The 15770-nt window shown below is 43.7% G+C and overlaps 1 protein-coding gene across 8 annotated transcripts in view; it reads right to left on the reverse strand.

Moving 5' to 3' along the window:
* LOC124060262 (ephrin type-B receptor 3-like) overlaps positions 1–14810 on the reverse strand; it is a 59035-nt gene extending 44225 nt beyond the window's left edge. For 5 of the 8 annotated variants that reach the window (XM_046390986.1, XM_046390990.1, XM_046390987.1 and 2 more), the window contains exon 1: positions 14052–14809. In XM_046390986.1, the coding sequence (XP_046246942.1) occupies positions 14052–14115 (64 nt within the window). In that variant the 5' untranslated portion in view covers positions 14116–14809. Of the gene's footprint in view, positions 1–14051 lie in introns of all 8 variants that reach the window. The other 3 variants (XM_046390993.1, XM_046390992.1, XM_046390989.1) reach the window with 2 other exon arrangements.
* Between the last annotated feature and the right edge of the window lie 960 nt (positions 14811–15770).

The raw sequence follows: 15770 nt of genomic DNA on the forward strand, positions 1-15770 counted from the left end.
GAAGCTACTCTGTAGGGAGCTATGAACGAATTCAGACTCAGCTCTACTGGCCAGACACATGTTCATATACAAGATTTGACTCACAGTACAATTTACAGGAAAATGGAAACAGACAAAGCCGAACAAATATGGGTAAAATAAACATAGAACGTTTATGTGTAAAATAAGAAATAAGAGGAATCTAGTTTTGTACCCAGGTTGTTCAAAAGAAACAATGGTTAATCTTTTCATAACTCACCCAGAAGTTTCCCCCACCTACCCACCTGTCATACTGTGATCCTTATAACACAGCCTCTAGCGAATTTAGCTAGTTAAAAAATAACAATGCCAATGTTTATGCCTAAGCTCACCCATTAGCACAAGTGTTCAGCTGGGTTCAGCTCTGTTGTGGCCTGTGGCAATTCAGTCTGAAGGGAATAAACAACAACGAGGTGCAAGTTTATTTTTCTCTCCAAATGGGGAGAGGCGGAAATGAGATGTACCAAAAATATCAGCATGTTTCCGTCCAGCTCATATGTGTTTCATCTACCTTCGACACACGCACAAATACACAAGCCAGATTTCTTGGTGGAGCAAGTGAGCTTGGTGGGGTTGGTAATGCTCCAACCGCAGGGTGTGGATCAGCACCGACCTGTCGTCGGCCCTGACCCTGAACCAGCCAAAGTGGGTAGAATACAAATGAATCCCCAGGGCCACTGGCCAGTAAATCTGACTCAGGACCCGTGTTTATGGGAGACAAACCTCACCAAACAAGGCCACAGCGGATGGGCTTACTGACCCTGAACAGTGACTTCATTTAAGGGAAGGGGAAAGGCAGGCTGTGGGGCAGGGTTTCTGCTGGACTGATTAGCTTTCACAGGAATTAGAAGACTGGGGTTATAACAAAGATGTCTGCTGGTACACTCCATTCAAAAAGGTGTTACGAAGTCAACAGAACACATCTGTTGTTTTTCCCTGCTTGCAACAAGCCTTGTTTGAGTGAGGATACACATATCAATAAACCATGGCAGAGTTAAATCTGCAAAGCCCTTGCTGCTCAGGGAAATTGTTAATATTTCACCAATGTGAAGCCATCCTGCTCTGTTCCTTCAGTTTCTCTTCCATATCTAATGGCTGTTGAGGTTCAGCATATTCGGGCTGCTCTATTCTTAGGTTAATGAACAGGTGAGGAATTACTAAAACAGACGGGGATGGAAATTGATTTTTTAAGTGTTGCCTCATTATCCCATGCGGGGTACTTTATCCTGCACCACAGAAACACAACACCCAGACAATGTGGGTTGTGTAACGTCAAGGTCATATGGGTGTTATGATTCTGTGTGTGCACTGATAGAATGGAAGATGGTGGTCCGGATTGAGACTGTATGGATTGTCTGGAAGTAGGGCCATTAGTGAGGGACTAATTAGAGGAGACCAAGTGGTCTCCAGTACCGGTCGAAGCCAAGATTCATAAATAAGTAAGTGCAGGGGCAGCTTGGTCGCTTAATTAACAAAGCGTGAAAAAAGGGCGTGAATCCCAAGAGACGCACCCAATCTGGTTGCAAGGATGGGCTATCGGCAGCAATCCTGTCTATCTTGGTGGCATTGATTGATGGCAAGCCAAATTGAATCTCTAATCATCACCACCCTTTTATATCTACACCCATGGGGATTTACACAGGCCAAAATCAGCACAGGGGGTAATGCTGTTGTATCAATTTCCTGACACTAGTGGCATAAACATTGCGACTCCCCACATAACCTTTTTCCCCTGCTCACTTGACCATCCCCATCTGGCCAGGGGTTATCTGACCCCTGTGTGTGTTTCACTCACACTTTCATGTCTCAGCCGATTGTTTTCACACTCTAAGCTGTTTGGCTGAGGTATTTAAAACCCAGACACCTCACATGACTCCCACTTAGACACCTTCTGCCACCTAAAGCAACATATTGTGTTACAGCCCGCTCAGGCACTCTTGCCTTTCTTTTTAGTAGCTGTTCCTTGTGCGCTAATCTTTTTTATTGTCCAAGCTGACAGGCAAGGAGCATGTTTTGTGGACATGGCTGAGGGCGACAGTGACATGTTGAAAGAAAAGCGCACGTCAGACCTGTCATGCAAGGAAATATTTTTTGGTCAGCGGAATGAGGGGAGATGACATGCATTTGCCATGCCTTTCAACTGCTGACTTTCCACTCTCTATACACAATAGGGGAAGTCATCTTGACAGTCAAGACCTTATCAAGTAGTGCACAACAGCAAAGGGTCTCCAAGCAGTAAATAGCATCTGTTCTCCCAGGTCCTTACTGTCACTGTTGGGAGTTTGATATCACAAGGGTGTGAGATAACAGGGAAAGGAAAATAATACTGCAATTAGGACCTACAGTAACTGTGATAAGCTGCGTTCACAGAAGAGGGAACTGAAGAGGGGCAGAGGCCAGAACGATGGACAAAAAGGATGGGATGAAAGACGAAAGGACAAGACTGACAGCTAGAGGGAGGTGAGGGGGAGATCATAGCTGTGAGCTAGGCTGGGAAAGGGACAAGGCTAAAGAGAGCGACAGGGAGGTGAAGAAAGGGAAGGTAAACAGCGTATAAAAGGAGTCTTTGTCTGCAGAGGATTTTGCTTAATGCCCACCTTTTTTGGTGGAAAGCCTTGAATCTTTCAGTTCCTCCTCTTTGGCAGGCCAGAGCGCCAAGCTGTCTGGCTGGCACAATACATACAGGGACCTTGAAGTTAGTTGTACCTGATTAACTTGTACAACCTCAGGCTTCTTACAATCAATTGACAATAAAATATATTGGTCCATATAAATCAATGACCATCTGAACCTGAAAGGTAAACTTTGCCACCCTATAAAAAGAAACCAAATGTTGAAAAATGACACCATGCTTTGTTCCTGTTGATAAACTAGTTTAACAAGGCTTTGGATTTCTCGGACATTTAGCCGTGAGCAGGTAATAAAACCACGATGCACAGCTAGAGTTTAATTTTGCAGTTATAGCTCATATGAGATTGCTGTTTACTCACTCCCTCCCTCTGCCTTTTGTTCAACTCTAATTATTTCATTCCATCTGCCACTGACTCACCCATTCTGACATTATCGAAGATTGCATCTTGAAATTGTCACACAATGTTTCCATTGATCGGCACTGGCTTGTTTGTCAGATTCATTAAAAAAACGTTGGCAGATTCTTTCCAGACTTCATCAGTGTCTGGATCTTTCATCTGGGACTACTGTGACTTTATATGTGAGGGAAATGTGGATACTGAGGGTGAAATATAGTGAAAGATTGAAAGCAATGACACAATCCTGTATCTTGGAGGAGGCTCCATAGTGTATAAGTCGAGACTTGAACGATAGGGTGGTGGAAAGCATCCAAGACAGGAGATTACAGTTTCTGTGCTCAGATGGATCTCACAGTCTCAGGACCTACTGCTGCTAAGTTCCTCAGCTCCTCACACACCTTCCTCCTCTTCTTCCGTCTCCTGCCTACCTCAACATAATTGACCTTGGCTCCCGGCAACCTCTCTGCAACTTCTGTCCTGCATAGTTGCTTCCCTCAACACCTTTTGAAATGAAACGACTGACCAATAAACATAACTAAGTGGCTTTTGAAAATGTAAGTCCTCTTTCCTTGCCTCCTTCTCTCGTTCACTCGCTCTGTGCGGCCTCACACACACAGCTCCCACTTTGAGGGGCTTTAATAACTGATAACCTTTCTGACTTTGACTCAGTAGGCGGGGAGAGGAGCATGGCGAGAGTTGGACCCACCATCGCATCGCTCATGTAGCCAAGCTAGAGGCTCAAATGCCAGGATAGGGTGGGGCACTTTCTACCTCATGGCAAAGAAGGGGCATCCCTGGAAGTGAATGAGCTTGCACCTGGCTGAAATCCACCACCTGCTATGTCCAGCATTCCTGTGATTTTGGATTCAACAGTACTAACTTTGCTAGCCTCGCAGAGGTAAAAGGAAGGTCAGGTACCATGTATAAACTCTAGGAGAAGATGTCTTGCCTTCTTGATCTTTTTTAATCTCTTCTCTCTCTCTTTGATTTCACACACGTACATACACACAGAGAGAGATACGCACACGCAGATGCACACTGCTACACACCATCAAAACACCATATTTCTGAGGAACCAAAGCGGATAAGAAATGAGGAGTCTTTGAACTGCTTGGATGTTTCAAGCCCCTTCTTCTCCTCTCGATGTCTGAGCTCCCCTGCTGCTCTGTTGGGACGACGAGAAAGAGGCTGATCGATGGGGTCTGACAGCAATGAAATGAATGGGACCAGCTGATTGATTCATTAGCAGAGCAGTGAGTGGATGTGGGTTCTGACCCTAAGAAGCAAGCGAGTGTGCGGGTGAAGATTTCGCAGGGGCTTATGTGCATGTGTATTAGGCGGACATAATGTGTGATTGCGTGTGAATGGCCATATGATTCAGCAACTGTCACCATTCATGTGTGTTGTGTGTGTGTGTGTGTGTGTGTTCGTGTGTTCGTGAGGGTTGAGAGGTCAGAAGGGATTTCCATTGGGTGTGAGAGGGGGAAAGGGAAGCTGTTTATGGCCTGACTTGGCACAGAGGGAGGGGGTCAGTCTATATTGTCCGGTGCTTTCATCTGACTCATTGCAATTAGTCTTTCACAGCACTCGTTGTCAAATCCCTGTTAAAATCACAGCTAACAACCACCGTGTCACAAAGGGATACAGACATGGAAATTTTTAATTCCCTGACATATATGTAGCAGTAAGGTGAAAATACTGTATTTAGGTAGGGACACATATTATGTAGACGTCATTTTAAAAAAGTCCTTTCTGAAATGACACTTAAATTATGTCACCAGTTGCGGTAGATTACATCTTCTATGAAAATGAAAAACAAAATTTCTTTTAAAAGGTGAAGAACAGCTCCATAAACTGAATGAGGGTGATGGCAAAGCCACCAGGGTGGCCGACCTCCCTTCCCTTCCCCTGTCTGCTGCTGAAAACACACATGATGAGTGTATCTGTGTCTCACACACACACACACACACACACACACTTTAAAGTTCTCTGTCATTTATAGTTCTACCAAATGGGCAGGTGTTAAGGCCATCTGAGTAAGAAAAGACCAAAAGCAACACCTCCACATTTGCTGGATTGCCCCCATGGAGCGCTTGTCTTAATAATAGCCAGTCAGACTTCTTCTTTCTTTCTTTGCCCTCTAAATATTACACTCACTTAGACATTAAAGTCACAGTGTCACTGAAACTCCATTTTAACTTGAGATGAGGTTAAATAAATACTGCCCACAGCTGGCAGTGCATCCAGGAGACTGCAGTGTGGAGCCATGGGGATTATGTAAATATCTGGACAAAAGGTCAGGAGTGATTGGTGCTGCTGCCACAGAAATGTGTTGGATTTACCATGCGTGAGCTGTGCGGTAAAGAGTATGTTTAAGATGTTCACAGTGAATTTGCTGCAATTTTGATAAGAGGGCAGGGGTCTGGTTGAACCTGCTGCTGTTCTCAAGAAGACAAAAATGGAAAGGGAGAAATATTTAACGGAAGTGGGGAGCCCTTCTCGTTGCTGCGGGGCTTTTGAAGTGTAGATGAAGTACAGGTGGTGTTTTTGACATCAAGGATTAGAAGTGGGGCAGAATAAGGTGTAATGGTGGCCGGCTGCAACACTGCACCCAATGAGACCCCTTACCAAGTAAAATATACAGTGTTCAAACACTCCAGTTTTCACACATTCATTATTGTTAATTACAGTGGACATTTGAGCCCATCACATCGGTCATGGGTTCGGCTTTTCCCTTGAAGCCGTTCCTATCATCACCCATAGGCTCAGTATAGTGTTTGAAAATTAGCAAAAGCTGGTTTTCCTGCACTTTAAAGCTACAGGGCATGGAGCTAGGCCCTGGGCCTCAAAAACTCAACAAATAAATTTCCCCCATCTGTCTGTCCTTCTTCTAGTTAACAAGGCAAAGGCTGAAACCATGTGGCCTTTGTCCGCCCCCCCAGACTCAAGGCGCACTGTTTTACAGCAGCGTCCACTCTCAAGACATATGTGACTGGCTATTTTTTAAAGACAAATATCAAAGAACCGTTTCTGCTCCATCAGCAAAAGTTGTTACAAGCCTGTAGCTTGTAAAGAAGTGGTGGGAGGAGGCCGTGATCAAACTGCTGCTCGAGTTTTACTCCCCCAAACTCCACCCTGTGTTCCTTCAAATATCCCTGCCTCTTCTGTGCTCGCCAAATGACGAGCCACATAGTGACCCTCACATGTCCACAGGCTTCAGTCATCTCGCTTAAGTGATCCAGGTACCTTATAAATAGCACGGCCCTAATGTGCAGGCAGGCCACGATGACAAACAGTAGTCATCTCTCCACTCCAGTCTCCGTGCTTTTTGACCTCGCCTGTTTGTGTGTGTTTTTATTGTGTGTCAGTGATATTTGGAAAGTTGCACAGGCAGACCTCCTAAATGTACACATGCTCTTTCAGTGTATTATTATTCACCACTGGAAAAGGATAACCCCTGGAGCTTGATTGTGCTAGGACAGCTATTGTTGAGAATGAACAAGACTGGCCTTGGGAAGTAAGCCCCCTCCAAAATTCAGGACCCCCCCCCCCTCCCATGACCTCTGGATAGGGGTCATGAGACGTGGGCTGAGCGTGGGTGGAAAGCACAGCAGGCACTAACTCACTTATAATCTGGACATTTTGACACATGGTAATTTCAGCTACACTTTATGGACATCCGGTGCCGACAGGGCCTATAAAACGCCAACTCTAATGGCCATTAATATTATGTCAGACATTTCATCAGTATTTTGAAAGCCGTTAATATAGTTCAGTAAGGACCAAAGAGGGGGGACATCCCTGTCTGAGTGATCTGATCTATGTGAAAACCCATCATATATTCACGTACATGCACACACACACTATGAAACTTTCAGATGCTGGGCCTTCCCACGACAAAAATGAGCAGGTTCCAAATATGTTTATACCAAAATTAAAAATCAGTGGCTATAGATTAACTTTTTGTCTATTATCCTGAGCAGGGAAAACAATTATATGAGAAACATTGTATTTTTGGCACATGAAAATGGTCTGAAACCTTTAAGCAAAAGTTTTACAGTTTAGTTTCACCTGAATTTAGAAATCTTAGTTATCACAAAGACTAATACAGAGTGTGGTGTCTCTGTCTCTCCATGTTGCCATTGCATTGCTTTATTTTTAAATTCAATTCACTTTAGCTGGAGGAGTAGACATACTGTGACAAACTGTGCTCCCAGCAATACACACACACACACACACACTTGCTGACCCCTGTAACCTCCCAAACACACACACGCATACACACTCCTTCCACCCAAGACGCACCACCCATCTTGCTCTCCCTGCAAGTGCAAAATCTCTCCTTTGCTATCTTTCTCACCCTGTGTCTGTGTCTCTGCCTTGTTCTGCTCAGCTGACTGCAGACACCAGCAGTGTGTCTGTGCACTGGGCAGGCCGAGACACATTCGACCTACTCTGCTTCCTCTCGACAGTGTGTGTCAAAGACCTGCCAACCCGCAAGGCCCCTCTGTCGGATGCCGGGATGGACTGCACACACAAGCGCCGTTTACAAAAAGAGCCATGCACATGAGCTGCATATGCAGCTTTGGAAAATATCCAGAAAATATCCTTAGGAATATTCTGTTCTCATAAAGCTGACATTCTGCACACTACGGCTTGCTTCACTAACACAAATATTTAAGTTGAAACAATAGCTGCAGTGTAACAATGATAATAATAATAATAATAAATAATGGAGCTGAATTGCCCAATAAACTATTTTGAGTATTAGCATTAGGGGCTTGAGGTTTTTGCTATTATAAACATAACCTTTAACATTTCTATCAAAATATTTATATCAGCTGGCTGAAAAACTTGATTTACCATATAAGATAACACTAATAACCTACAAAATGTGTTGTCTTACTATACTAAAAATATGTTAATACTTAGATTTTTTTAAAGAGTATAATTTCTCTGCTCGTGTTATATTCTGACTCTCTAGAGACTCGCTAAGATAGACACAGCTTTTCTGTTTCAAATCCCTAAACAAATACGGTAAAAAAGGACATAACTTGACAACATTCCCGTGTCATATTTTGTCTCATTGACAATTAAGAATCCACAGTATAGTGCTACAGATTCGAAACTGAGTTGACAACATCCCTGCAGCCATATTTTCACTGGTCATCCTGCCTAGTCCACGTCCTGGCGTGTGAAGGCCCCAGCAGGCCTGACACGGCTGTTGCTTGCCTACATGTGAAATTCCAGCTCGGTGAATCTTTCCACACCGCCATATGAGCCATGAATGATCCATCGGTGCATACGAGTGCTCCCGCAGGCCCGTTGCATCTGTAAAGTCTGTCAACTCTGCCGCTCCCTTAGGTCACTGATCCAAATCCCCATATCCTCACCACCACCTCAGTGACCCCCCCCCCACCCCCCATACCATCCCACCTCATCTCCCAACATGTTGTCATCCACTCCCCCCTTCTTCATGAGCGCTTTACGCCAATCTGAACGTAAGTCACTATACATCTGTTCAACATGGCTGCTGCCTAGCGTGTGACCTACCGACTGCAAGGTCTCTCTTTTGAGGTCAACACGAACAAGTGATACTTCTGTTTTCTCCAGTGTCTTTATGGTTTCGTTTTCTCTTTTAAACGAGTGCACGGCTGTGTGATATTGAGATCGACTTGTGTTGCTTTGCAAATTTGAAGAATTTGGTTGATTTGCGAATTTTAAAGCAAACGTTTGAAACAAAGCACTACCATCGGAACGTACAGCAAAAATATAAGACATATACACTGTAAGTTAAATGTAAAGTGACTGAAATAATAATAATAATAGTGTGGTGTCATATTTGATATGCCTATTATATATTTTTAGAAATATTTATTTTTTTCTGCTTATAAATAAATACCTGACTTGATTTTATTGTCTATAACCATATTATTGATATTATTGTTATTACTGTTGTTGTTGTGCCTTCGTGCACAGTCGCAGCCAACCCTCACCCAGCCAACTGATTGAGGACGAACTGATAAATATCCTCATGAATTGCTAATTGCGTGCAGCGAGAAGGCAGCCCCGCCCCCACCCGAACCTGATTCTGCGGTTTTAAAAGGCTGAGCAGCGCTGATTCTCTCGATCAATAAGACCCATTCAATTGACACATTGAACGCAGTTTAGTTTGATGTGTGTGTTCACCAAGCCTCTTTATATCTCTGCTTACATTATCTTACATCCTATGACGAAAAGTAATTGAGGTTTTTTTATGTTTGATAAGCCTACTTAATAATTAATAATTAGGTAACAATTACATCAACATAGATAGATAGATAGATAGGGTCTTTTCAGCATTTTGCTGACCTCCACGTTTCCTCCGGGAATGATTCATCAGTACAATTGCTAGAATGACTTTGCTTTTATTTTGCAAATTCACTTTCACGCCTCTTTAGTAAGTTTCCACTCGGCTCCTGAATGGTCTGAGTGATTGCCACCATAGAGCCACTAATAGTTCCCTTTGTCACTTCAATTGTGACCCTAAATACATTTGTTCAGTCGAGGAGCTCCTGGAGTAAAGCTTAACATAGCAGCGTCACTGTGAGTCCTGCTCAGGCCACACACACACACGCACGCACGCACACACACACTGCTGCTGCTGCTGCTCTCTTAAATGAAGTCTGGTGTTTTAGGGCCTTCGGACAGAAAGTGTGCCGGACAAAATGGCCTCTTTGCTCTCCATCGTTAATGTTAGACGAGTTTTAGCAGGATCAGACGCCCTAAAACCCATTCAAAGGCCCGAATTTATTTCTCGCACTTTTTACTAACAGTCAAAAACAACACATAATCAAACAGTCCGCCACATGAGCTTCGAGCGCCATTTGCTGTAAAAGTGAAAAAGAAAAACCGAAAAATATAGAAAATCAACTGACTTATCAGAATTATTCTGAAATCGCGTGAAATTACCTGAATTCTAGTATAACAACTTTTTGTATTTGTGGGAACCGAATTTACACACATTTCATTCCCTCTTCACGCGATATCCTACGAAGTAACGAGACAGAAGAGAGATTATTTTTGAGTTTCCCTTTTGCAAATTGTCTGTAAATGTTTTTGCCTGCTTATCGCCAACTAAAATAAAATATATAATAAATTATACATCCCATTCCTTCAAATTTTATGATTTGCCAGTGCCTCGGTGTCTGATAATGTGTTTAATGATAATAATAATGATGAAGATGATGATTAGGAGGGGACCTCCTCTGCTAAAGAAAGACTAGGGGGAGAATAAATAATTCGAGAGCTGGGTGAGAAATGTGCCAACTGCAAACAGGCACAGGGAAGCTCCTGTGGAGGTGTGATCTCACCCACGTAAACACATAAACATGTGCGCTTCAAAAAATAAATAAATAAATTAAAAAAATCGCTGCCCGAAAACGCACCACCATAAATAGAAAAGAAAGGGGTGGTGGGGGGGTGGTGCGTGGGGAAGCCTGAGCTGCTGCCACAGAAGCCCATTTGTCTTAGTTTAGACAGAAAATTATTTCAGGTGAGATTTGCTCAAGTGAAACTCGTCCCAGGAGGTTTGGGTTTTCTTTACGCACAGCGGCTTTGACGTTCTCCTTGTCATTATAAATACATACAAAACTTTTTCACTGAAATTAATGCTGTCTACTTGTGACACCTAAACTGGGGCCCTGCGTGCGATCGTTCATCTTTAAACTCCAATGCTCGTATGCAAACAAAACGAAACCAAACAGTGATCTATCTTCTTTCAGCATCACGGAAACTGTCGAACGCATCAAGACGATGAGCTCAGATAAGCCGCGCTGAAGTGCTGCGCTGCTCTCAGGTCTGGCCTGAGTCTAATTACGGTTCCTATGTTGCGTACGTGCCCCTTTTGCTGTGCTTCAGCCCTCCATCACAAGTAATTCACACCCAGGAGTAACCACACCGCCTGTGCGCTACAGAGGACTGTCATCGACGCGATTTGTCTCCTCAGCACACTGATAGCAGCACTGAGATCAGCAGTCAAGGCCTGTCTCACACCGACAGAGGCCATCGGATATTCCGAACAGCGCTTGCAAAGATTCTCAGTTTGACAAAAACATGATGAATTTAACTTTCTAACGAAGACAGAAGATGGCTGATGTTAAATTGAGAGGTCGTGATGCTCAGACAATTGACACATTAAACACGTTGTAATATTCAGGCTCTAGAAATGACGCAATTCTGTCAAATTAAGAAAAATGGATTAGAGGGATATGTAATCCTGCGCAAAACAACTGGTCATTCTTTTATGGGCCACATTTGAACCACGTAATCTAAATCAACTAAATGAAATAAAGTGTATGAACAGATTCAGATTACTGTTTAGCTCTGATGTTTGCAGTCGTTGGGAACCCACTAGCGGGCGAAATGGCTGTAACGGACCCATAATTCATCAGTCATAAGCAAACTAAATGTACTAGATTGAAAACGCTGCCTTCAATTACTGCACATCAAATTATGGAGCGGGTGGGAGAAGATAAAAACACGGGAAAGGAAGAAGGAAAAAAGAAAAACAAAACATGAATTCGTTAAGAGCCTTTCCCCGGGCTGTGTGACCCCGGGACCTGCGAGACGCACAGTGGGGCCGTGGAAACTTCCCCACCAGGCCGTTTGTTTCTGCCCAAATCGCTATAAAGCCAGATATCCCAGAAAGAAGTTCCAGGGGTGACCATAAATCATCCGCTTGTATTAAAAGCTTTGGTAAAACCCCAGCCAGGTCAGTCGGGTGCAATTTATGGCAACACAAATGTGGGGAATAGATTGTTCTGACTAAATACATCAACTTCAAGCCTGTGCGCTGCAGCCAAGTCGCTAATATTGTCAAGAAAACACCAAGCTCTGTCTCTCTCTCTCTCCACCTCCCCCCTCTCTCTCACTCTCTCTCCATTTTCTCTTCTTCTTCTTCTTCTCTCTGTCTACCCCTGGACCCCACAACTTCTGCACATCAAGAATCCACTCATCCATTCATGCCATGTGTTTTAAGTCAGTGATTTCTAAATGGGGTCCGGTGACCTACGGGGTCACCGCAAGGGGTCCGTGGTGGGGGTCCCTAGCACAATTACGAACTACAATTTAAAACTTATTTTGGTCACGGTAAATTGATTTTAGAAAATTAAAACGCCGGCCATAACTCTCCATCTACAGAAAGGGGCGTAAATTAACTAATTCAGCAACATCACAACTGCCTCTAAATTTGATTCTGGTTCTAATAGAAGAGAATAAGTTACTTGTGTGTTTGGAATCTTATCTTAACTTACTTTGGACGCCCTGATTATTTAGACAAAAACTTAGTTGGATAAGTTTTCCTCTGTTATACCCACGGTAAGCCTTGCTGTGTATTCTTTGCGCCCGGTCGTGGCAGGAGGAAACACTAATGAAAATGAATTTAATCACAACGGTGATTTCGTGAGGGGCTCGAGCAGCAGTGTGAGCTTTACCTCAGCACCGACTGTAACAAGCCTATGGATGTGTTGTCAGATTAGGGTCATGACATTGAAAAGTGAGTGGAGAAACAGCCTTGAGTCAAATGCGCACGGAGTGATGTCGTGCCAGGCTGCAAAACATAGCCGCAAGTTTTGTGGATGTCTAAGAAGCAACACATCCTTCAACTGGAGTGAAATAAATTAACGTTTCCGTTTAGAGGAATGATTTCTGTTTTTGTTGTTTCAGCAGCTCGTGTGTGTAGACAACCTATCACTATAAATGATTGGTATTTTCAATGTACACCAAGCAGAAAATTGTCATGCAAACTAAAACTTGCTGTGAAAAAAAAAAACGACAGTTGGTCCTTTTAACTCAGTGAAAGGCGTATTTCACATGTTTTACGGAAAAAAAACATCTTAATATATCGTGCGGACTGGTCGAGAAACAAGCTGCAAGAGAGAGAGAGAGAGAGAGAGAAAGAGAGAGAGAGAAAGGCGTTTACTGAGCCAGTGGCCCACTGTCCTACTTTCCTACTGGCATCGCTATGGCCAACCAGGAGCCTCGCCTTGGCTCCGGCATTCACAGTTCAAGCTATAGGCCCCTTTCAACCTTATTTCCATCACTCCTTATTCTCATTTCCCCGAACACAGCTGAGTGGGACATGCACAAAATGTGGGGAAGGAATAACAGAAGAGTAGGACACAACCTCGCTGAGCAGTAAAAAAAAAAAAAAAAGGGAGAGAATTTCCCATCGATTTTACGCACGGGCCAACATCAACACTCAGCTTAAACAGATGGCTTTGTTATCGGATGCAACTGTTATAAAATATATAGAATCAATAGAGGCCACTTTAGGAAACAAAAACAATCAGTTCAAACTAAAAATAAAGCTAACGCAAAGAGAAATGAACGGCAGTTAAGCTGACTTTGTTTAGGCGAATTAAATTGCATTTTGCGCTTCCAAACAGCTGTAGATAATTTGAATAGTCAGATAGCAGCTTGATGAATTGAGTATTAAAGTGATTTTTTTTTAATGTATATACTTTGATCACAAACTGATGGTCCACATGTCTAAAAGGCCACAGCCCTAAAATACGCTCAGCCGACCTGAGGAAACTATCTGGGGGGGCTCTGATCCGCGACTCCCCGAGGAGATACAATGTGACGCTTATTTCTTTTAAGCGACGAAGAAAGCACCAGCAGCCGGCAATAGTTGATCTAACAAAAAGGAATACACAACTACCATTGAAATGGATGAGCTTTCGTTGACGCGCATAACAATTGTGTACTGAAACCTGCACCGGCTACAGCGCTTGGCTGCGTAAAGCCCATAATGCCATTAGTGTTCCCTAAAAAGAAGCCAGATGGCCACTTTGAAAATGAAACGCTGGTTTTATTTAGGGAATGATGAAGATTTTGGGTATACAGTAGCCTCACCCGCTGCGGCGCCCAGCCTCCGAGAGGCAATGGGTGCTGGCTGACTTGGTGTGAACGGAATAATAGGCTTTCGGCATCGCAACAACAACTGAAGATGAAATTTCTTACCTTCAACGGCGGACACCACAGGCAGCAAGAGGCTGCATAAAAGCAGAAAGTAATCCATTGTCATAAAGCAGTCACGTCGGACATGTAAATAGACCAACAAGAGAGAGGAGGGTATAGAATCCTGGGTGATTCGACGCTCCACGCACCCAGTCCCGTCCCAGTCCCTGTCCCAGTCCCAGCTGTGTCAAACCTCCAGGAGCAGAGTCAGTCTACCCCCATTCACCAAAAACACTTAAAGGTGAGGGGGAAGTAACACCCTCGGTGTACAGTGTGTGAAGACAGCAGTCTCTCTCCCCTTTCAGTGATCTCCAACGTGCCTTAATAAACCAGAGGAAAGGCAACGGGCGCAAGTCTTCCAGTCCCTTTCCCTCGCATTGAGCGAATCAGCTGAAAACAGGTAGTCCAGTCCTCGGTCACCATCCGGAGAATACTTCCAGCAATATTTCGATTATAGTCACTGAAAGGTAAAGGAAGAAGCAAAAAAAGCCTTCCCGAGGAGATCCCAAGACTTTCTCTGTGGTCAGAGGAGCAGAGGCAGAGATAGCCACACTTGTGTCAGAACCATGGTGTGTGTGTGTGCAGTCCCAGTGTGCACGCTCACATGCGTCCACGTTCAAGTGGTATTCCTGTAAAGAAACAGCCGCGCGGTTTATGGATATATATATATTTTTTTCCCTGAGCGAATTTATCAGCTTCGGCTGCTGCGTGAACCGTCTGCTTCGCTCGGCTTGTGCACTGGAATGAAGCACACGGCTGTGGAGGAATAACGGGTGAGAGAGACAGCGAGGAGGGGTGGGGTGGAGGGGGGAGACCAGCAGGAGGAGGGGTTACGGTTAAAGCGACTACACTGACAATCAATTGGTTTCATACATACTATCAAAATGAAATCGTTCTTATAGACAAATGTGTGTTGGTAATGTTTACGCGTCTTCCCACAGCAGCCGTCGTTTCTCCCTCGTCTGTTGACACCGTTAAGGCAGCATAACAAACGTCGACACACTTGATTTTTAAACACCTTTGTGATAATAAAATAAAATAAAATAAATAATTTGGGATTTAAAATTGAAACAAACAAAAAAAAGTTATTCGCGCAGTATTTTCGAAGCTCTTCTTCACTTCAATTATTTCAGGGATTTGAATCTTAATCGTCAAGCTCTTATTTTTTCTATTCCACTTGTTTTTTTTTCCCTTGCAGCGTGTCACTCTGCCTTCCCTCCCCGGGACTCTCAGCCAATGCACAGGCATGGACGCACAGCGCCTCCCCGCGGGTCGCGCCGTTTGCATTCAGAGGAGGAAGGGAGTTTCTTCCTAGGTGTTGCTCAAGTTAAAACGAGTTTCTTTAAAGGTGCGGCAGTTAAAGAAAAATACTCAAACGTTTCTAAATAGCTCAGTTGGACACCGGACAGTCCCTTCAAAAAGCACATCGGCGCTTTTGAGTTTTTCTGTGAGTATCAAAGTGACATCATCGCAGTGCGTTTGTATTTTAGGCTCCTTTTTATGTTTTGTTTTTTTTTTTAGAAAAGAGAAAAAAAAATCGGATGAATAAGCATTTTTAAACAATCTGTCACGAATCACGAAAAAACACGAACGTTTTTTCACTCATTTTCATTCCCGCGGTCCCCGGCATCGATTCTTTCTGTTTAATCTGGAGCGATAACAAAGCTGAGAAACTTTGCCAGATGGGACGCTGGTGCTTGAGCGGAACATGACGATTGCACA

The sequence above is a fragment of the Scatophagus argus genome, chromosome 6 (genome assembly GCF_020382885.2).
Source record: "Scatophagus argus isolate fScaArg1 chromosome 6, fScaArg1.pri, whole genome shotgun sequence".
Taxonomy (NCBI): domain Eukaryota; kingdom Metazoa; phylum Chordata; class Actinopteri; family Scatophagidae; genus Scatophagus; species Scatophagus argus.